The 23,228-nt window shown below is 45.5% G+C and overlaps 2 protein-coding genes across 3 annotated transcripts in view; one reads left to right on the top strand and one right to left on the bottom strand.

The window, feature by feature from the left end:
• vwc2l (von Willebrand factor C domain containing 2 like) overlaps positions 1-6,784 on the top strand; it is a 22,038-nt gene extending 15,254 nt beyond the window's left edge. Inside the window, exon 5 of the mRNA XM_035523669.2 lies at positions 2,982-6,784. Within this exon, the coding sequence (XP_035379562.1) occupies positions 2,982-3,133 (152 nt within the window). The 3' untranslated portion in view covers positions 3,134-6,784. The remainder of the gene's footprint in view (positions 1-2,981) is intronic.
• A 241-nt stretch (positions 6,785-7,025) lies between these two features.
• On the bottom strand, positions 7,026-23,038 carry bard1 (BRCA1 associated RING domain 1). Of its 2 annotated transcripts, XM_027016414.3 has the most exons (11): positions 22,833-23,036; positions 22,679-22,735; positions 22,280-22,428; positions 20,302-21,356; positions 19,989-20,069; positions 19,164-19,336; positions 17,027-17,153; positions 15,293-15,425; positions 13,704-13,796; positions 10,716-10,813; positions 7,026-9,620 (listed from the first exon to the last, which is right to left on the bottom strand). In XM_027016414.3, the coding sequence occupies exons 1-11, from the start codon at positions 22,928-22,930 to the stop codon at positions 9,285-9,287; spliced, it is 2,400 nt and encodes a 799-aa protein (XP_026872215.2). In that variant the 5' UTR covers positions 22,931-23,036; the 3' UTR covers positions 7,026-9,284. The 2 variants fall into 2 exon arrangements, with proteins under 2 accessions (XP_026872215.2, XP_081569334.1); XM_081713208.1 differs by lacking the exon at positions 10,716-10,813 and having other exon boundaries at positions 9,456-9,620; positions 22,833-23,038.
• Positions 23,039-23,228: the final 190 nt, after the last annotated feature.

Raw genomic sequence — 23,228 nt, 5'->3', positions numbered from 1 at the left:
TAAGAAAAAAGCAATGGTAACTTCGCCTCAGCTCGACTGGTCCTGATACCGCTGGAAGAGTGCCGGGCATTTAATCTCCAGCACATTGAATTCTATGGAGCAATTGAGATGGTAAATGTCAAGAGACACTCATGTCAGCTTTTATTCCGCACTCCTACAGGAAATGCCTGGTCTCAGTCAAGGATTCAGACATGCCAGCGTCTTCTCATAGCAAATCTCTTATTTCCCTCTGCGTATTACTCTCTGTTCTGACATACATATACACAAACACATGCGCGAACACACACGCATATGCACTCAGTTACTCACACTCCCACACATGCACACAACAAACATCTGACTTTCTAGGGTAAGTGATCATCTTTCCTAGAGGAGAGCGCAGGAAAAGTAGTATTTTGGAAAACAGCACGGCTAAACCGTGATGTGAATGGGGCACTCGTTGTGACTCGAGACCTCGAGCTGCTCAAGGAACAGGTGGTGAAAGGCCCCTGATGAAACAGCAGCCAGGGTCGCTCACAAGCTCCAGGCCTACAAGCACGATACACTCTGTTAACACCGAGCACCAGCCAAGGTGACAGGCGGCAAAAGAGCCATCTTTGCCCTGGCAACACTCAAGGACCGATGAGTAATCGCACTCAGCCATGCCAGTGGCCACAGGTCCCCACTTCCATCGCCCAAGCATTGGCTTCGTGCCAAATGTTATTGCTAAAAAAAAACTTTTAAGGATACTTACAGATGGGAGAGGGAATTCTTATTTGGAAGCAGGAGTTTGGAGAATAGGCTTGAGAGCGATGCGGCCAAAGTATCCAGCAGTTATCGTGAACATGAACGTCTTTGTTACGTAGTTTCCGCTGAAGCCCGTCAAGCCCAGGCTATATAACATATTTATTGTCCCACAGACTAAATGAACAAGTTTGTTCACTGACCTCTGTAATTTAATTACCTCAAACAGTACATTATACTTCCATGAGCAGATGAGGAAGGGAAAGAAAATAATTGATCACATATCCCTAAATACACTCACTATTCTTGAAACAAATTACATGGCGATCCAGTAATCTTGAGAAAAAGTTTAATAAGAAACCAACATTAAAAAGTTTGGCACCACAGAAAGGTACTGCTCATTTGCAATGCAATAAGCCCAGCAGACTGCACAGAGCACCTTCAAATAAAACTAACATTTAAATCGTAGATGTTCATCGTTATACATGGACAAAAATCTGTATATACCTCAGGACAGAAAACCAAATCTGTCCAGTCTAACACGACATGCTACTATCGATACAATACAGCAACTCGTAAATCAACAAGATGTCTTTTGGAACAATCAATAAATGTCGGACTGTTAAACCGCTGTTACTTACGTACTTTTTCATAGGGATTTATTCATTTATTATAGCATAAATTTGCCGCCACTAATCAGGGGTCTTTACCAGGCTGCATGTGTACTGTAGAGCAGAGGTCTCCGCAGGTGTGCTGCTCAGTGTGAACGTACCTGACGCTCAGGCAGCCAAGGCTGTTGTGTTCTTACCCCTGTTGGGTGAAGGTTGGCTAAGGCAGGGCTTCACAACTGTGGCCCTGGTGTGACTCCTGGTCCAGCAGAGCTTGGTTCTTTCCCTTCTGAAATACACCTGTTTCAATTCATCATTTAATTATCACCCATTTTTTGCGATTTTATGCTAATTTGGCATAAGCATGCTCGTTTAGAATTTGACACATTACTAGCGCCCCCTATTGGTTAATGTATTGCCATTAAGTGTTATTATATGGCTCAGAGAATGCAGCAGGCTATTATGTGCAATTATGTATTTTGTTTGACATTTGTTTACCCTAATTGGATTTGTACTATATTTTGACAATATCCAAACAAATTCTGAAATTAGATCATATCAGTCTGCCCATTTAACACAACCTCAATCCCTGAGCAGACCGCAGGATTGATGCATTGTCTGACAGAGCTGACAATTATTTTGGGATCAACACTAACTCAAGCAGACCAAACCTGCAAAGTTAAATAACCTGGTTGAATTGATATTCTTTAAGCAGCTGAGTGTTGCTGTTTTATTTAAATAAGATTTATGTCAGGCAGGCCACACATTTCTACAAGACCATCTCTTTTTCAATAATGAATTAGATTGTGTTTGCTCCAGATGATAGGCCTTGAATACATGAGCGCTGTTCAAAGAACTCTCACTCCTAAGCATCTGGTTAGTCACACTGCAGAATGATGGTACACACCGAATGCTAAACCTTTAACAAACCTTAGACATGTCCCAGACATTCAGATTTTCCTATATGGTACAAAGTCTATTAGAAAACTGACATGTACTACTACTACTACTACTACTAATAATAATAATAATAATAATAATAATAATAATAATAATAATCTAAGAAGATCACAGATTAACATGATTTGTAGATTAATTTGTAGTTTGGGACCTAGAGATTTATTTGTAGTTTGGGACCTAGAGATTTATGAACGCCATGAAGCGCGTCCAAGCACGTGTGTGAATAATGGAGGAATAATTTCTGTATAATGGGGAAGAGAAAGACTGAGACAGAAGAGCAACACCGAGAAGGTGAGAGAGTGAGAAAAAAGAAAGACAGAAAGTGGTGGGCATAGCTTTACTGTTGAAAAAAGACCCATGGAGACTCCACTGGGAAGACAGAGAGGCGAGTCAGTGCTCGGACCCTCTGAGCTGCCAGTCACCTAAGCTTCAGACACACAATGCAAAGCGTCTCACTGGAGGGAGAGAATGAGAGTGACAGCATGGAGGGGTGCTGGTGGAGCACAACAGACGTGCCTTACTGTTCCAAAAAACGAGCCCAACCGTGCATGGCCACAAAAAAAGTTCGCGTGTCTGTCCCGACTTCAAAACTCCCCCAGGGTCCCGAGTTGCTCCACAGGCCTCTCCTAAAGACCCCCCGCCCAAGATCATCCTCTCCTTGCTATAACCCCACCCCTTTTTTTCCAACAGGTCCGAACTGCTACGCCGGAACGACGATAATCCCAGCCGGCATCGAGGTGAAGGTGGACGACTGCACCATCTGCCGCTGCCACAGCGGAGACTGGTGGAAGCCTGCACAGTGCCTGCGGCGGGAGTGCCTCAACGGCCAGCCGTCATCATAGAAACCCCTTCAGAGCGGAGAGGAGGGGCACACGTGAGTGACGGCGCTGTCCAGCACAGGGACCGCCCACCTCTGGACACTGAACAAGGAACTGGCAGGAGCACAATAAGGCTGGCAAACAGAGACTGCTGGGAAGACTGAGGCACACAAATACACTTCAAACCCTGGCACCAACTGAAGATGCTGTTTGTTTGTGTTTGTTTGTTTATTTGTTTGTTTGTTTGTTTTTCTGGGTTTCATCCCATTTTTATTTCTTGCTTGTGCTGCTTAAACACTAAGTTTATATATTTCATGACTCAGTGAGAGCGGATAGTTATTTGTTTGTCAAAGACAGTTTCATCTGTGTATGGTTACAACCACGTTTGAAACCAGGGTTCACCTCGGTTGATTTAGTTCTGGCTATTATGTCCAGGATGTTGAAGACATGAAGGGGTGAGCGTGCCAGTGCGCTGTCATGCTGCTTAGCTCCACGAGCAGAACAGCTCCGATAGGGCAGACACATTTCCAAACGTCCGTTTGTCATACTGGGTGTCGGCTAGTTTGTCTGCATAGGCATCTTAACGAGGAGCTCTTTAACCAAGAATTAGATAACCTCGTGTGGGCAACTGGAACAGAGGGGGTTTTTTTTATTAAATATTGCTTATTAATCACATGTTGTGTTTCTCAGTTGGTGGAAGGAACAACAAGGTTAAATCAAGGCGTTAAGGAGAACACAGGCAAAAGGGAACTACTAATGCAGGAAGGCAGCAGTGAGAGGAGGCTAGGGTCATCCTGTCCAGAGTCTGAGTGCACTGAATGAACAGCGATTAGCATGAGGAAAGAAAAGCCAAAGACTGTCCATGTAAATGAGATGCTGCTGTTGTTACATCACATCATTTGACTGTTAATACTGCATAAATTACATCAGGCTTTGAAGGTCGAAAGTTCCGGTGTCCAAGTTGGCCGTCTTAGAAGGGAAGATAACAAACGTAACTCTGATTACTGTTTGACATGTTTTCGCCTTCGAGCACAAACATACACAAAAAAAAACAAACCAAGGAGCAAACGTTTTTTAAAAAAGAGATATCTAAGTAATTAGCTTTTATTTCCCTTAATCGATAAGTATTAAGTGATAAAGTACCTGTCTGTGCTCTCAGTAGCTCAGCCTGCCAGAGTCCCATTTGAGACCCTACATGCTGATTCCACCAAACTACATTAAGCGTATACACCAGCTACAGGACCCCTGAGCAGCACCCGAGGCCCATGCGTTGGATTTTCTGTGTGGCCATGTCTGTGAATATCTGCACAGATGTCTCAGCATCTAAGCTAATGTATCACTTATAGACTCTCAGGTTCAGCTCGTGCTGACAGTCCAAGCTGCCCAAACAGAACCAGGGCCCGCTCACCTCCTTTTTGGAGATGATAAATTCCAGTCATCAATACAAACGCAAATTCCACCGAGCCCGCGCAATCTATCACGGGTATTTCCTACCCGGCGAGAATTCATCCCAGTTAACCTTTTCGACCCTGTCGCTCAGCATCGATGGGATGAAGTCCCTAATAAAAGATCCATGGGCTTGGTAATGAGATGAAAATTGATGCAACATCACGACCCCTAAAAAAGGGCCTAGAATTGTCCACGCAGCATCATCCTGCAGCCTTTTCTCCCCATCTGTCAGCTGGTTGTACGTCTTAAACTTTTCTATTTGAGGTTGTGCCTCATGTCTTCCTTTCTTTTTTTTTTATGATTTGACACACGACAGATCCATGAAACTCTGCATCACTGGTAAATCGTCAACTGTCAAGCTGTCATAGCTTTGTTAAGCAATAGCATTTTTAATTTAAGAAAAGCCCCTCCCTCCCAATATAAATGATGGACCCTCACTTTTAAACACCTTTTAAAACATATAACTGATTTGCGCATTTACAGTAGATGGAAATATTCATTCATCTTCTAAACTGGGTCATGGGAGGCTGGAGCATATCCCAGCTACACAGGGCACGTACCCACCACCCTCACGCCTGGCTAACGTAGAAATGCAAGTTGTATTCAGATGTCTGAAACTGGAATACCTGGAAGAAAGCCGCACAGGCAGCAGCAGGGCCAAGAATCAAACCCAGAACGCTGTAGCTTTGAAGCAACAATGCTAAACACTGTGCCCCTGTGCCACCCTATAAGGAAAGTTTAAGCTTATAATCATTCTCTTCTTTTTCGCTCTCTAATATTGTGCTTTTTTCACACAAGACATAAACCGGAAGCAAAGGAAGTTAATTTTTTTTTTTTTTTTTTTTTTACAGCTGTGCTGTTGTGAACCAACCTCAGCCAACAGCTGCTAGTTCTCAGAAGCATGGCTGGCCTTTCTATTTCTCAGAGCGATTTTTCTACGGGCAAACAACATAAATGTGGCCAGTCAGCAGGGGCCTAATGGAAGGGTTCTGCCCTAATCCCTTCTGTGTGCAGACTTCTGAAAGTCCTGCCAAGTCACAACGTCCTTGGCTCCTTATTTCAGTCATGAAAGCTCTGTGATGTCCTTTTCGTTTTGGGACTTTATCAAATGTAGCCTGTAATTATCCCCAACTGTCCAGTCACGATCTCTTGATACAACTCCCTTTGCTAAAGAAAAGCCGTATTTACTGGTGCTCAAACACATGCACTACTTTTACTGAAGTGTTTATTCATGACTTTTTTTTTAAATGAAGTGTGTTAAAATGACGTACTAACTGTTTCCTTACAAATCAACCTGTCTTCAATGGCATTACATGTTGATAACATGACATTCTTGGAATACTGCACACTGGTTCACACTGAGACCGGTGTGTGGGAACACCCAACAGCATTCAGTTGTGTTGATTGGCGTCTTATATTGCCTGTAATACAGTCACACTCCAATCATGTGCTGTCAGAAAAATCATCTCTCATCTATCATTTTTTGACAATCATGAAGGAAAGAGAAAGGGCAAGCTCACTGAGGTGAACTTTTTTGTTTTTTTAATTTTGCTTTTTTGCCCCTGCTTTTTAACAAGCGATTTTCATCCACTGGAAGTATTTGTGGACCTGTCTGAGAAACTGTGTGTAGAGACGTTGTCCTCATGGTGTCTGTTTCAGTCTCGAGCACGCCCTCCTCCACGGTCAGTTCTGTAGAAATGAACCACGCCCATTTCTGAGACACCGACTAACTGTAGTAACTGGAAGCTATAAACGATTGTGCTTTTTTTCTAAACAAAACTGTTATATGAATTTGTGCCTGAAAACAAATTGTATCTATTATTAAAACATACTGTTATACAATCAGCTTTTATTACACATGGGCACTAAGGGTTATTCCTAAAGCAAACAAAACTATAATTTATCATATATAAATTTACCAATGCTTATTACTCCAGGTAATTACTATAATGTATAAATTCAGAATCAGACGGATATCTTTAAATATAACTAAAGATAAAGACCACAAAACCATTGCTGAATAGCAGCATTCAAATGCTGAACTATTTCAATGATATTCCAATACTTGTGATTTTCATGCAGTAAAAAATCAACCCAAGGTGCCCTTCATCATGTACAAATGTGTAAATATTTCCAGACATATGATGTGTATTCTGAATTCAGAGGTGGGGGGAAATGTGTATTATTTATGAAGACAAAAAACTATTTTGTTAAATAGACTGAAAAAAAGTGGTATTCAGCAAAAAAAAAAAAAAAGTGTGCGTTGATTTATTTTGGGTGCAATCCGAGTGTGGCGGTTTGGTCCCTCAATACTCCTGCAGATTATGGGGATGCAAGTTCACGGCCAGTGTGAAGGCAGAACTCTCCAACACCGGCGTCCGCACACAGGCGCCTTCACAGAGGCAAGCCCAGGAAACAATGGCCATTCTGCAGAAGTCAGGGAAAAATACAACCAAACCGAGCCAAACAGACTCCAAGGCCCGTTTATTCTTGTCTAAGCAAACAGGAAAGGGAAGTGGTGGTCTATAATTACAACTATGAACAGTGGACACGTTGGTTTAGGAAGATGTGAGGAACTGACCACAGTAATGACGCAGATAGAACAGAAACAAAACGGGGGGGCTGGGGTCAGTGTTTCTACGTTCAGATCACAGCACGCGTATAACAGTATAGATAGGCAAAGTTCTTCAAGCATCAGAGTATAACCTTAACAAATAACACGTCCTTTAATGTGAAGGCAAGCGCAATATGAAATTCAGAAACTGAAAATTAATTTGACATCAAAGTTATAAGCAGAGGTCTGGTATGTAGCAAGTCGGACAAAAAGAAAAACTGCATTACAGTACCACTCTTAAAAAGTTAGTTACATAACTAGAATTCGTGTGATACACACTTGATAAGTCTATCACTTTGAAACTCCATAATGAGGGTCATGGAAAACAGTATGAAAATGTTTAAGATGAATTACTAGTATAATTACATTATAACAGAAGTGCTGAGACGTGTTACATAAAATGTTATGAATATTTAATGCAACTGCATGAAACAAAGTCAGCCAAACTAAACCAAACTGTATAATCTCAAATATTGGCTTGTTTGCGAAGCTCAATAGAGCACGGGCCAAACATCAAGAACCGGCTTGAGAAAATTATACAGCGAATGATTCACAGACTGAACTGCAGGAGGGTCGCTCAGCCAACACCTCCTAAGCTTCTAGTGTAATGTGGGTAAAGTTTGCTGGGTAAGATGTTAAGAGCTGGGTGCACATCTGCTCCTAGCCTATGCAGTATCAGCCCACAGGCTCCTAGCTACCCACCTATTAATCAGGCGTCCGAAACCCTGTCCGCACCACTAATTGCCTCCTCCACCCACACCGCTAGACGAGGGCAATTTAATGCAGCTCCCAGCAATCAATAGCAATTAGGTGCATCCCTGAGTAATCCCAATGAAAGATGCATTCTGGGTGATGAGCAAAGCAGCTCTTCAGGGTGGAGGGTCAGAAACTCCTCCCCCACCATCCAGATATAAACTAACCTTCACCGAAGTGAACGGCACAAACGCTGCCCTCTTGAGGAGAGGACGATGAATTTTTCACTTTCCAACAAGTTCTGCTTGTTGGGTTGGTTTCCTAAATTTGTACTCACACAATCTCTAAGGGCTGGCCTTAAGGCAGAGGAGTTTTATTTTTGCTTTATATAAAGAAAGGTGTTCATAGATCAGAAACATTTGAGGTTTAAATGTTTTATCAACATGGTTAATTTTAAGGCGAAATTGACAAGTACATTTCAGGGTTTTCATACAACTGGTATGTTAAACACAACATACAAAGGGGGTCGCTCCTAGAAACAGGAGTGCTTCCTTAATTTGCTTCTTTTCAGACATCAATACAATTTGTCTCACAAAATGACAGACACGATAGATGTTCAAAGCCAGTGAACCAGGTTCACTGGGGACCCCCCCCCCACACGCCCGCACACACACGCGCGCACGCACGCACACACACGTACACACACGTTTACTAAACATACAGGGATTATAATCTCCTTCAATACCTTCCAAGTCTGAAACAAACTTAAAACTTACCATAAACAGAAACATGCCAATAATTACCAAGCTTTGGTTGTTATTATTTTCTTAGTGTAAGACCCAGGTGTTTCCTCCACTAGCAGGCCAAGATTGGGGGAAATGCCCAAAGAAGCCTTTTCTAGATAGCTGATGTCATACTGAAAGCCACACAGCACTGGCCAAAGTTAAGGCTCTTATCTGACATTACTGAACACAGCACTTCTCAAAGTCACTTGAATATAGCAGAGTTCTGAGAGTCGCTTTGTCCTGGTACAAAACACTGACATTTCTAAATGTTCCATGAAATACTGTTCTCATAAGAGAACATTACTTTTTCCTTTTTAGACACAGTTTGGTTTCCAGAATAATCAGGCTCATGGCTTACAAATAGCTAATGCACACAAGCAATTGTGGTCAATGCTATATAGCTTAGGTTTTGGGCCTTAGAGCATCCAGCAGACATGTCGGTGTTTTTCTTTGCATGCAATAGTATATTTTATTTCTACCACACAAGCATTCAAAGCTGTCGGGAAACACATTTATTCACCCCATTTTGGACCCATTTATTCAACTCCAAAATGAAGGCAGGCACGAAGAGTTCTCTGCCGTGTAAATCAACCACATGTAGTGCGACGGTCTAGGGGAAGGCCCTGGGAGCCAGCTAGACCTCTGGCACAGGCAAGAGGCTGAAGGCCACGGTGCAGTCCAGCAGCCAGGACGAGGGGGCCGACCACACTTTGCCCAGGCGCACGCGGCCAGGCCTGTAGCCGCCCTGCGCGTCGTAGAGGACATACTGGGTGCAGAGCGCCTGGTCCGAGCCCGGACGGGCGTGGTACGCCGCCGTGCTCACCGTCTGGGTGACGTCGCTGTCCGGTTTGGGCTGTCTGGCGAGGAGCTGTCCGCCTCCGGCCTTCACCAGCTGCAGGAGCTCGTCTCTGGGCGGCTTCCGGAAGGATCCAAGTAGGTAGAAGAAGCAGCCGTCAAACAGCCGCGGCAGCTGGTGAGAGGGAGTCAGGGAGTGAGGAACCGAACAAATAAAAGTGTATAGGTTTAATAGTCACCTCCACATTTTCTGCAGCTACTTGAGGGTGAAGGAGGTGAGCAGCACGGCGTAAGGTGGCCATTTAAAACAAAACGCCATGCTTTATTCCTAAAGCTAATGCTTCCCATTGCTTCTCCCTCAACTAGTCTGAGCTCTCTGCCCAGATTGCCCAGACTGGAACTGCAGGCTACTGTCAATCAGAAAGAAAAGGGGAGGGGTATGAAGAGAGGGACGGGGTCAGAGGGTTGTGAGGATCCCAAAGGTGACGGCTCTGCAGGCCAGAATCAGCCCGTCTCTGTGTGTGTGTGTGTGTGTGTGTGTGTGTGTGTGTGTGTGTGTGTGTGTGTGTGTGTGAGAAGAGAGAAGACTGCTCACACTGCAAGAAGTGTAGAAATGCAGCAGTACAGCACAGTTTAGAACCTTAGTCAGCACATCTTTAACAGAGTAAAGACACACAACCCACAATACCTACATGGTCTGTACCCGCATGGTGCGACTTAGTTGATTTTATGCTTAAAAGGTAATCTATGACCATAAGTGGGCCCTATACTGCTTTAAAAAATTTAGTAGCACAATTAACCAGCCCAACATGGTCCCCTTGCAGTTTAAGCATTACGCCTACCCTGCCACTTCTGCCGCACTCGTGATCTGGAGAAGATGCATTAGAAGCTTAAACTGGTGTCTCTTCTCCGAGGGCACCAAACAGCCACTTCACACATTGGTTCGGCGGGTGTGTCTATGACCCAAATTGCTCTGCTGCATAAGCGGTCCTCTCGAGAGCCGTGGAGTTTCGGGTCCACAGCCTGCGCAGTCTTTGCCCCGCAGGGAGGAGTGAAGTTTTCGAAACAAGCTCGCATCAGTACAGCAGGCGGTGATGACACGTGAGTGCCGCAGGGGGCAGCGTGGAGACATTCGAGACCCGCGCCGTGCGCCATTACAAACGCAAAGCACGGGGTGGCATTTTTTGGACCTTGGTGGGAGTCGCCGCAGGCCGGGAGCCGTTAGCAGCGTCTAGCTGTTAGCAGCCGTGTTGGCGTTGGCGTCACTCACCAGGTTGTCTCTGTTGGCCCGGGCCCGCCTCGGCCCCTCACCCACCTCGAACACGTCCTCGGCCAGCCACGTGCCCTGCTGCAGGCTGCCGGCCAGCCCTGAGAAACAGGAGGTGTTTCAAATTAACCTTCACCGTACCACAAATCAGGAGGGTAAAATCTCAGCGCTACACGTACTTCAAAGCTTGGCGTTCGAAGCAGGCGGCCAGTCGAGTGGCTGACGCGTGCCCTCAAAAGATGCTGCGTCAGCACCCCGGCGCCAAGGGACGGCGTTTTGGCACCAGGACAAGCAACAGCGAAAACGAGGACGCCCGGGACCATTTTAAACAAGGACAAAGAAGCTCCGCCCCCAGCTCAAGCCCTTCCCTTCAGAGAAAGAGATATAACGTTTTATGAATCCCCCCCACAGCCTATCCAGTAGTCGAGGAGTCCCTGGTTTCACTCGCTCCCCCTCTCCTCGGCTACGCCGTTCTGACCCCCTTTTTTTTTTTTTTTTTTTAAAAAGATGTTTTTGAAGCACGTTAGCAGGCGCGGTGGCCATTGTCCGCTGTTTCATTGTGTGCAGTGGCAGATAAAGGGGGAATGGAGCAAACAGGTCTCCAGTAAAGCCCTGCTCTAAAAGGGACAGAACACCGGCGAGCCAGAGGTGGGGCGAAGCGGTTAGCTTAATCCCCGATTACACACCGGAGGGGAGCGCCTTCACTTCGCCTTTCGTCTGGCGCTGGAGAGGCGCACGAGTGCAAATGGGCTTCAAATGAAAATCAGATCAGCGAGGTAACCAAGCCGTCCTGCCCACGTCTCCTCGCCATCTCTTTACCTAATGAGAAAAACTACTTTAGGTTAAAATCCTGCGTGCTGTTGCGGCCGTGACAGTGAGCCATTAGGGAGAAATTGATTCTCGCATCCTCGCAGTCACAGCAAGCGGAGCGCCAGTCTGCCACACTAATACGCATGCCCACACATACGCAAAACTTAAGGACAAGCGCAGAGCAATGCACTTACCACACAGCACAAGTGTACACTCACACTCACACACACACACACACACACACACAAAAGTAATCATCAGGCGTAATTGCATTCCCTCTGCCTCTTTAATTACAGCTCTCGTTTTCAGAAGCCACATCGGGCCGACGGTGCCGGCACCAGATCCCGGGGTTAATCCGGCTCCCTCCCTGGACGACAAGGCCGTCTCGTTAGCCAAGCAGCAAGGACCAATTACCATATCAGCTAATTTGATTCGCGACAATAAGGATTCGGTTTCTGCGTATGCGTGCACAGGCATGCGTGTGCGCATGCGTGTGTAAGCAGTGGATCAGGAGATCGAGATTCCCAATGCAACTGATGCACCCAGAGCAGTTAATAAAGATGCTGAGAGCACACAAGTACAACATCAAAAGCTAACACAGACTGGAATGCAACTGAAATACACCATACTGGTCTAACTATTAATGCATTGTAGTTGATACACAACCGAAATATCCTTTTACCACAATATTTTGCTCAATATTCAAGAAAGGAAATATTCTTTGTTTGGTCTATTCCTGTACAAGAACATTTGACACAGTGAACATCAAAAGGGCTATTAATCCTATACAATTATATACCAGACACTTTTTACAAGTGTACAGTTACTAACAGTCTGTCTGCATGCACAATTAGTTATCAACCCTCTACCCCTCATTCGTCACAGTGGATCAGCTCCTTAATGGAGAACCGTATCAAACCCAGTAGTGTTGTAGGGTAGAGGCATAGCTGGGCATGTTGAGCTGGCCCACATTTATGAGGCACGGTGGGTCTTAGCACCTCAGAGAGGCCTGCCAGCCAAAAACATCCCGCTGACGGGAGTCCTACGATCAGAAACAGATGACGGCGTCAGCTGTGACAGGCGTTAATGAAACAGGTCCGGCTAATAAAGCGGACGGCGAGTGCAGATACAGGAAGGGATGAAGGAAAATCTCTACCTGTTAACTCCTCTGATCAATATTGGAATTTTGGTCCAGTGTCAAGCATGATGAATTTAATTACAAATGATTCCACATACGCACGCGCACATACGCATATACACCCACCTCGTCAAACCTTGCAACTACAGTTTAAAATAAGTGGAAATAACATTCTTTTTTTTTGTTTGACATGAGTCTTGCAGAAGGTTTAAATTAAACCTTTTTAAAAAAAATATACATTTATAAACTTAGAAAATGGAACCTTTTGGGGGAAAACATTTTGAAAAAAGTTACTGATGCACCATGTGTGTCTCTGGTGGCTATCAAATGGAAAAAAGGAGAGGAAATAAATAGATAGATAGCAAAATGAAAAATAACCACGAAAAGTTTGCTGTTAAACGCTACGTCCAGCAAGCTGGACATCAAAAGGAGAGTCTGGCAGCCAAACTCAAATACAGTGGACTGCACGTGTTCACCGTCTCAGCTCGAGGAGACCTTGAGTATCAAAACGTATGAAACTACTGCAGATCCCCTTCATCACTGCAAGCCAACAGGTGTGGAGCACCAAGATGGGAGAACGTAGGGAGGATTTAATACATGGCTTTAGTTATTAAAGAAACCTTTCATATGATGCAAAGGCCATCAAGCAAGGAGACAACATAGGGCATTCTATAGGGTTACCACAACACTGGAGGACATCCAGGCCCATGCCACATGGAACGGATCAGCGATCCAGACTCTGGAGGTCTAGACTAGAATCAGCTCCTTCGTTGTCCGTATGATTCAGTCCATCAAGATAAGAAAGGTACGGGCAGATGCTAGAACAGTACGGCTTTCAGAAGCACAGCTCCTCCATTCCGTTTCCTTTAGGTTTCCCGCACGGCTTTTACATAAGAGTCAGAAGTTACGACACAATGGTCAACCAGTTAAACCGCAAAGGGGTTAAAAATAAAAATATGGCACAGGTTTGGATTCGCAGGCCAGCACCGAGCATCAGGGTGTTGCAGGTTTGAAGTGAGACGCAGTTAGAGCGGTGGACTTACAGCTGAAGCGCACCACCCAGCAGCCTCCGAGGATGGCCAGCAGCGCGGTCAGGGTGGAGGGGACGCCACCTTCAGGCACGACCACATGGGTGACTGCAGAGGAAGGTGGACAGTTCAGGGTCAGGTCTACAGAGAACAACCCTCCTCAAGTTTTTATTCCAAGGCTCTGACGTGATAATTGGCTCACGTCTGCAGGTGGAAATTATTAGTGAAATACACTTGGCGATACCAAATCTTTTTGATTTTTAACCAGAAACTCAGAACACTGCTCCCACGGCCCGCATTACAGACAGGCGTCTGGAGGAGAACGGGTAGCTGAAAGGTAGAATTAAATGGAATAAAATCTAAGACTATGCGAGCAGTCAAAAACATCATTCCTTTTCAGGATGGGTCGAGGTTAATCTCGGTATTTATACAATCATTAAGTGGCATCCATCAGCTTGTGGTAGCTGAAAGAACATCCTGTGATTTGGCTGTTATTCACTGATACGCAGGAAACTCGACGGTCATTTATGTAACGCGACTTTAAAATGTACACATTTATTTATCTGCTAATGTAAACAAACGCTGCCTGCTGACTTCGCCTTGTGAACGGGACGACAAGCAGAACAATACCTGCCAGGATGACGGCTCTTCATTAAAAATCAAATGATTACTCACGGCTTCGTAAGTAACAAAAGCTTTCTGCTCAATAATTACTGAAAGCTCTTAATTATTTCTCAAAGCACAAATGTGTGGTGAGAGAGAGAGCAATTTTTTTCCCCCACATAAGCCTCTTTAAATTAAAGAACTCAAGAAACAAATGGAAATGCCTATAAGGAATTTACATAAGGCCATTATAAAAGCTTTTTATAAAAGCTCCCAGCACACTTTGTTACCAGAACACTCACATTTCTTTTTCTGACAAATATTGGATTCTGTCCCCGTTCACCGGAATAGATGCGCAACTTGTGATAAACTGCTTCAGTTATTTTCATTTCACCTCATTCCAATGGCAACCCCAACTGGCTCTCATGGTGACAGGGTGAACTGTGTTTCTCTATTACTGTGATTTTCAGCGCTGTGTAAAGTCTCCTGAGTGGAACTTTTGCTGCAGCGAGTCATAATATCCATCTAGGGTATGAAGGGGGATTTTCACAATTATCCTTTTCGTGCTGAAGGTGGATGGTTCGCAGGCTTTAATCAAAAACTGCGCCGCAGTTTGAGAAGAGAAAAGAAGACAGGGGCACTTTTAAACTTCCACGTGTGACGCATTTCTCCTTTAGTGAACTTGAGAACTATGCTTCAAGATGACAAGAGCCCTGCCTCAGGAAGCTGACGCAAACACACCACTCTGTTAAATTAGTTTTACATCAAACTTTTTAAATATACTTCAAAGAAATAATAACAGTGATTTTGCTTATTGCTGAAACGCTTATTGCTAACGCAGAAAAAGAAAAAAACAAACAAAAAAAAAAACGAGATCAGGTAAGATCGGATCACATATGAACCAATCTGCCACAGCAATTCAGAGTCAGACATTGCTCCTGCAGGTAGTAGCATCATAGATGGGGTTTTGTGGCATGAACAGAGGTGACAAACACCAGTACCTGCACTGGAGAAGGTCTGAACATGTTTTCCACCCAGGACCTGTGCTGCTGAGCTGAGCTGTTTCTGCTGCGCCCGTGTCAGCTTGGTACCAATCAGAGTGACCTGGGCATCCTTCCTCAATATGCCTGCAGACTTGGGGGGGGGGGGGGGGGGGGACAAAACAAAACAAAAACAAACAAACAAAAAACCACCCACACTATGGTTAATTAGGAAATACAGTGCCTACAGAAAATCATACCCATCAAAATCCTTGCCATGCCATGAAAATGAAAATTAAGTCTTATTTTACACAGTACAACCCATATCATCAAAGTGGCAACCTACACTTTAATTAGTAAAATAATCATTTTAGCTGATTTTTTTTAAACACCTGGTATGGATAAGTATCCAGCCCTTTAGAGTAATCAATATAAACTTGATTTGATACAAGTAATCACCTTCCAGATCCACACCGGGCCAACAGGCTCACACCTGCATCAACTGTAGTGGTTTTGTTTATTTCAGAATAAAACCTGGCAATCTTTGAAGATTCTACTACTAGTAGTGCAAGGTGTCAAATTTGTCATGGTTGGAAAACTGCTAACAAAAGAGCTCTGTGATAAGGCTGCGGAAAGGCACACGTTAGAAGACGGATACAAGAAGATTTCAGCAGCTTTAACCACCCCTACTGAGAACTGTTTAGAGCATAATCAAGAAGTGGAAAGCGTACTGCACCACCAACGCCTTACCAAGATCGGACCGTCCCTCCAAACTGAATGACCGAGCCAAAAGGACATTGGTCAGGGAAGCTACAGAAAAGCCAACGGCAACTTTGAAGGACCTACAAGTCTGTATGGCTGAGATCTGTCAGTCTGTGCATGTGACGATCACAAAGGCTTTACCCAAAGCTGGCCTGTATGGTAGAGCTGTAAGGAAGAAGCTACCCCCGAAGACATGCCCTGAAGTGTCATTTGCAGTTTGCCAAAAAACACTTGGAAGATTCTGTCATGCTCCAAATGGTTTTCTGGTCAAAAAAAAAACAAACAAAAAAAAACAAACAAACAAAACCCAGAGCTTGGACTGAACTCCGAGCAGCATGTTTGGCAAAACCAAAACGCAGCACACAAGATACCCAATACCTACCGTGAAGCATGGTAGTGGCAACAGTATGTTATGGGGAGGTTTTTCTTAGCTAGGACTGGGCTACTGGTTATGACTGAAGAGCACCTTGAAGATGGCAGGAGGGTCACCTTCCATCATGACGACACTAAACATTTACACTTACATTTATGGAATTTAGCTGGCGCCTTTATCCAAAGCGACTTACAATTACGACTGAATACAACTTGACCAACTGAGGGTTAAGGGCCTTGCTCAGTTGCCCAACAGTGTCAACTTGGCAGTAGTGGGGCTTGAACCAGCAACCCTCCGATTACAAGTACCTTACACACCGGCAAAAAAAACAAACAATGTCCTTCAGTGGGCGAATCAGAGCCCTGACCTCTAAATCCCACAGAAAATCTGTGGATGGACTTTTAGAGGTCAGTGCAACAGATTTTTGAGAGTTTTGATTTCAGGAAGCAAGATGAAAAAAGTTACTATTTCACAGGGGTATGAAGATTCCGTAAAGGCACTGTATTATCAGGACACAGTAAAGTCAGCCAAACATCTTCGGGCTAGAAACGGATAAAAAAAATTTTAAAAAGCACTTTAGATGTGCATTACTGTAATAAAGTGACGACTTTCGCTGGTACCTTTGACATGCTGGCTGGTAGGCTCAGCGGTGTGGATATGGGAGAGTGCGTCATAGGAGCCATTCGCAGGATCTCGCGCATTTCTTCAGTGCCTGCACAGTCAATAGGTCGGAGTCCAAGTATATTCCTGCAACACACAAACTTCGTTCATAACACAGTGCCACAGTTCTTGAACACACAAAGTAACACAAACAGATGTTACTTTAAGTAGCTACAGTATTTGAGAAAACACATTAATGCATGACATCCACATCTGGCCTACTATTATGCAAAACCATATCCAACTGTGGTCAGAAAGCATCTGAAGATAAAAAGTTCAGCAAGACCAGCTCCACTTGTGCATGCTACCAACTAATGAGTCAAGTGCACAGCTCCATGTCAAGCACAAGGGGTCTGGTGGCCCCCTGAGCTGAGCAGGACGGCCATCAGAGGACTCCCCCCTGCAGGAATGGAAGGAGATGAAAAGGCCACTGCAAAGAGTTTGCACAGACTGAGCGTTAATATGGAGATGCCACCTAGGGGACAATTAATAGGTCCACTGGTCCATAAAATATTGCATTTGGATTCACGAGCCATCAAACTTTCACTTACACGCACGCGCGTACACACACACACACACACACACACACACACACACACACACACACACACACACACACACACACACAGAGAGAGACAACAGGAAACAATTAAAAGGTTACAAATTAAGTAATTCCTTCAATACTAATGAAGCAAAAGTGGGTCTTTATGGCCTCATGGGCTAAAGCAAGCATGCTTATTCATGCAGTAGCTCTAGAATATTTCTTAGCTGACCAAGCAGCCATAGATGCCAACAGTAACGGTGCCCAATGAATCACAGATCAATAGAGCTGTGAAATTTAGAAGCTCCCCGAGATGAACCAGATGTTTGTATTCATGCAACGGAAAACAGTAACAACCGAGTGTCGCTGGGGATACTGGTTGGTGCCAGGCATGGAAGTTCGACTGAGGCAAGAACTCTGCTTTACACATCCCTCTCTAACCCTCATGCGCAAACGTCTCTCCCCCTCTACCTCTAATTTACAAATCCAGATTAGTGAAGCAGCCCACATCTGGAGTGACACACTCTCACTCGCACATGCAGCAGCACATGAGCGCACAGTGCATGCACATGCAAGCACACACACACACACGTGCATGTGTGTCTCTGCCGTCAGAGTAGGGGGACGGCGGGCAGAATCAACGTCTCTGACAGGACGGGTCTTGCGCTTGTCTACTGCGACTGTGACACGGTCCGGGTCCGCCTTCACATCTGATCCGAAACAGTGGAGCCGTGTTTCGCTGCCGCCCCCACATCGGCAATCGATGCACAAATGAAGCATGCCAAGAAACATTTCCCAAATGAAAGCAGCACTGCTCCGTGGAGCACCTTCAACTCCTGTCTACAGACTCACCGTCAATCGCCAGGTAAACAAACGTTAAAGCGACAGGCCTTTACAGAAAAAGAGCAAACACTCCTAATGGTGAAGAAACATGAGTTAGAGAAAATGGCCTAAAAATGCAGGCATGGCTTTATAATGGAGAAAGGTAGTCCTGTCAAATAAAATGAATAAACAGTGCATGCATTATTCACATTTAGCTCTGGACTAAGAGACTCTGTTGCACTGTACATGGCTCACAAACTCATAGCAAAATCTCCATGGCAACAACATGGCAAGTAAGCCTGCACAATATATTGATTGTTAATCGTTGATGAAATACTGGGCTTTGCAATACTGATGTGCAAATATGCCCTATAACAAATTGTATAGGCATGGTTTGTGTTTAAGAATTATGCCATTTGACCAATACCTGCAAATGCAATTATATATTCTGCAACTCCATATCTGTGCCAAGCGAATGAGTTTACAGTTGCAAAAATGAAAAAAAAAACTTTAAACCTCAAACGTTGGCCATGTAACATCTCCTTCACAGCAAGCGAGCCCTTTCTTTCAGAACATTAAACGATGTCTGCAAATTCACTGCACATTCGACCAGACACGGGGCCCTTTTCAGATCTTCAGAACAAGTCAAAGTGACTGTCAAACTGTCAAAGTGTGTGTTATTTTTGCCATACTGCATCAAAAATTGGCACGTCTGTGTTGTGGGCAAGGCTTACAGGACACCAGGGGAGGCGCCGCACTCCAGGAGCCGTCGGACCACTTCCACGTGTCCGTTGCGCACGGCGTCGTGCAGCGGAGAGTCGTTCTCATAGCCGGGCGTGTTCAACAGCGCCCCATGCTGCAGAAGCACCTTCACCACACCCAAGTGGCCGAGGTTACATGCTTCGTGCTGAGGAAAAAGAAATGCATTTTAATTTAAAGAAAAAGGCATACTTGGTATCTGTGACAGGGCATATAAAATGGCTGCAGGGGATTACAGTTGCAAATTTACAGGACCTTTTTGGGAAACACACACTGTCTGGGATTAATCTTAAATGCATCATTTGCACCAAATCCTGTGGGTGAAATCCATACTGAAACACTAAGCAATGTCATGTGTCTATAACAGCGGTGCTCACAAAGCCAAAGTTATAAAATGAACCCTGAAGTGTAAAATACTTTATTCACCTACTGCACAATTCAACACATGAAAACTTTCAGTTTCATTTATTTGATGTTAAAAAAGAAAAACAGCGCATGAAACTGCAAAGCTGGTAGAAAAGATTGTTGAAAAAGTATATAGATTCAGTTACAGAATCCCTTTTACAACCCACACACACACACACACACACACACACACCTTTCCATAAACCACTCAAATTCTTCAATACTTTATATTGAATGAAGAATGAAATGTACAAGCCAAATCCTTCTAGACACCTCCATCAAACAAACAAATGCAATACTGCACTTCACTGTGCAGTACAAACACAAAAAGAAAAGAAAAAATGGAATGGAGCGAGAGAGACAAACACAGGGGAAGAAAAAGATTCTCTCCTGACCAGCGGAGTCCAGCCAGCGTGATCTTTCAGGTTGGGGTCAGCACCCTGGTCCAGGAGCTGTGTCGTCTCCGCCACGTCCCCCTGCACAAGCAGCAGAGATCACGAAGGTCAAGGCATTAAAGGAAAAAAGAGACAGACGGTCAAAGGGCCAGTTTTCCGCACAGGAAAACAGATCTTACACTAGATTTTTCAGTAGACAACCCTTGAATGAGATTTGCATTTAGTTCGAGACTTAACCTGGAGCAAAAATCATCTAAAAGATAAAAAATAAAATTTAAAAAGTAGCACTGAGGCAGTTGCCCCATCTGCAGACCTTGATGGCAGCGAGGTGCAGAGGAGTCTCCCCCTTCCGGTTCCTTTTCGTGTGTGCCGGGCTGTCGTGGCCGTGCCGTTGCCCTGCACGCCACCTCCCTTTGGCCGGGATGGCTGGCGAATGGTTCTCTCCGACCAGCGAGCTTCCCGGGATTCCTTTCCGCTGCTCATCCGCGGGTCCTTCCGGCACCTCGGAGAGTCCGGAGCCGTCCGGCGGAGGCGCGGAAGGTGCAGCGGCCTTGCTCGGGATCGGCCTCCTCCGGCGGCATGCAAACGGCCTGGGCCGCCTAGGGGTGCTCGGGGCGCTGCCCGCACACTCCTCCGGCCTGGCTCTTTTCAAGCTCCCGCGGGGAGATGGCTGAGCAGGTCCCAGACCATCGAGCAGCAACTCCGGATCAGGTAGCTGCTTGCGAGGAGACTGCCTGCTTGAAACTAAGGCATTTTGCTCCTCATTAGACTGCTCGGTTTCTTTCACCATCCCCTTCTTCAGAATTCTCCTCGTTGGACTGAGGAACTGAGCGTCTCCTTCATGAAGGCCATCCAGGGGTTCCTCCTCAGGCCGGCTGGCCGGGTAGCGGAAGGACACCCTCTTGCTGGTCCTCATCTCAGTATCCCCAGAATGCTCCCTGCCCGCTTCCTCCTCTCCAGCCTGGTGCTCCATGGCTGCACCTGAACCGAAGCCCCATTGCTGGTTCGCAGCCTGCAGTCTCTTCTTCAGCTTCTCCTTGTTCTGAAACCTGCCACAGGATGCCTTTCCGACTGGCCCCGCACTCCTTTTCCTTTTCTTCTTCCTTCCGTGAACTGCCCCCTCGGTGGGAGGGGGGGAGGAGCCAGAATCCTGGGAGGAGGAGTTGAAATTGAAGACGGACAGGAGACTGGAGGGTGGGAGCTGAAGTGGCACCTCGGGCGATTTTCTAGTCGACACGATCGCCTTCGCAGGTTTCTCCACGCGGCAGCGGACTTTGCGGCTCCTTGGACTGAACCAGATCTTGAAGTTCTTCTTCTCTGTGAGGACAGCATTTTGACTGGACCCTGGGGAAGGGTTACCGACAGCAGCTAGAAAGAAATACAGACACATTACACATCCCAAAACTACATTCCCCTGTTGGGGAAATGTCCTTTAAGGAAAACCCGCTTCCGTTTATTACTTAGGTGACGCATTTTGGTCTCAAATATCTTTGCTGGAAGATGTAGAGCCCTGCAAACGAGGCTGCGCAGATGCACTCGATGGCTGGCAGCAATCTCGACCCGGCGCGTTTACTTTGCGCCACCCTGCGCAAGAGTCTCCAGGGGAGAGACGGCCATCAGCCCCCACGCTCGCCGCGTTATCTCCCGTTTTACAGCAGCGTTGCCGTGAGCCGGCCCCCGCGCGACTCCCGCCGCGCTCAACACGCTGACCCCGAGGGCATGCACCTGTCCGTCACACCGCATCCTCACGCTCACAAAATCCCCAGCAGAAAACCCAACTCTGGCTCTGCCCAGGACGAGCTAAAAACCACCATGGCCAATTGCATCACTTAATTATAGTCATTTCAGGATCAAACTTTGATGCTCAGTCAGGCATTTACATAAATATGTATATACATCAGGGGTGTAACGCTTCCTCATATCATACTGTATTGCATACAAGCAATAAGATGCAACCTTAGTCTGCCAAGAAAGCTGCACACTGGAACAGTGCAAGAAAAATTATAGCTTATAAAATACCATAGCAGGAAGCTAATAGGTCAGCTATTCCCTCTCTACCCCATTTTGTCAGGACATTTGGTTATTGTTATATTATAAAACTTTGCTTATGCTCTGTACTGCACTGAGAAAACACTCTGAAAGGATCACGCTCCACTGTTTCATTCCAAAGTCTGAAATATTGAGCTTCTAGAATGTCATTTAATTAGAATCTTTTTTTAATCGTTATTAGAAGTAAACCGTAAGCGTGTAGTTAGTCTTAACTGCTTCGTGGGGCACTGATTTTGCATTACCTGGGAGCTCAGGGTGCTGAAACAAGGACTCCAGACTGCGAAAGAGCTCCGCAATGTTGCTGAGCTGTCTGTTAATCTGGATGTCCTTCACCCAGGCGGGACTGTGACACACACTGCAGCCATCTCCGGCATGCGGCCCTGCGCAAGATCTGGAGCGCAAAACGTGGTTATATTTTTAGCCTGTGGTAATTAAGCAACATGTTGGTTGGGGGGTTTTGTAGTACATTTCATACTTTTGTATTTCACTTCATATAAGCATGTTAACATCCTACACAAATAGCGTGATTTATATATACACACATACGCACACAGGTTGCTTAAAAGAAAGTTAACCTAGCTAGAGATGGCAAGAAGAGCATGGAAGCTGCCATTAGGAACAGCATTCAGAGAATACCTTACCTGCAAAGTAAGTGTTCGCAAATGCCTAGGCACACCGGTTCAATCAGGATTTGGGAGCTGCACATAGAAATTAAGGATGCCGTGATTTATCAAGCTTCCAAAACAAGGAAGTACCAGGCAGCGGTCCGACTCGCTAGCATCAGCCTAAACGTACCATTTAGAGCACAGAAGTAGCTTTCGGAAACGCGCTACTGCCTCTCGAGTTTTCACCCAGGTCCCACTCGTCAGCTCTGCTACTGTGACAGGCTCCATTTCACTCGATGATGATGAACTTAAAGCCGTTTCGTGGTAAACTTTGTGTTGGTTGTTTTGGTTCCTTGCCGCCGGATGTTTGCACTTCCCGCCAGTAGGACGGCAGGAAGAGGTGGAGTTTAAAACTTCTCAACTGATTGGTTGACACAAGGGTAGCGTCCGAGGGCTGAGAGAAGAGCTAAAAAAGATGTGGTGGGTGAAGGCAGAGCGCGCGCGCGCGCGCGCACACACACACACACACACACACACACACACACACACACACACACACACACACACACACACACACACACACACA

Source organism: Electrophorus electricus, chromosome 4 (genome assembly GCF_041902795.1).
Source record: "Electrophorus electricus isolate QZ-2024a chromosome 4, ASM4190279v1, whole genome shotgun sequence".
In the NCBI taxonomy this organism is placed as follows: domain Eukaryota; kingdom Metazoa; phylum Chordata; class Actinopteri; order Gymnotiformes; family Gymnotidae; genus Electrophorus; species Electrophorus electricus.
Note: the sequence above shows the minus strand (reverse complement) of the source record. Positions and strands in the feature narration are given on the sequence as shown.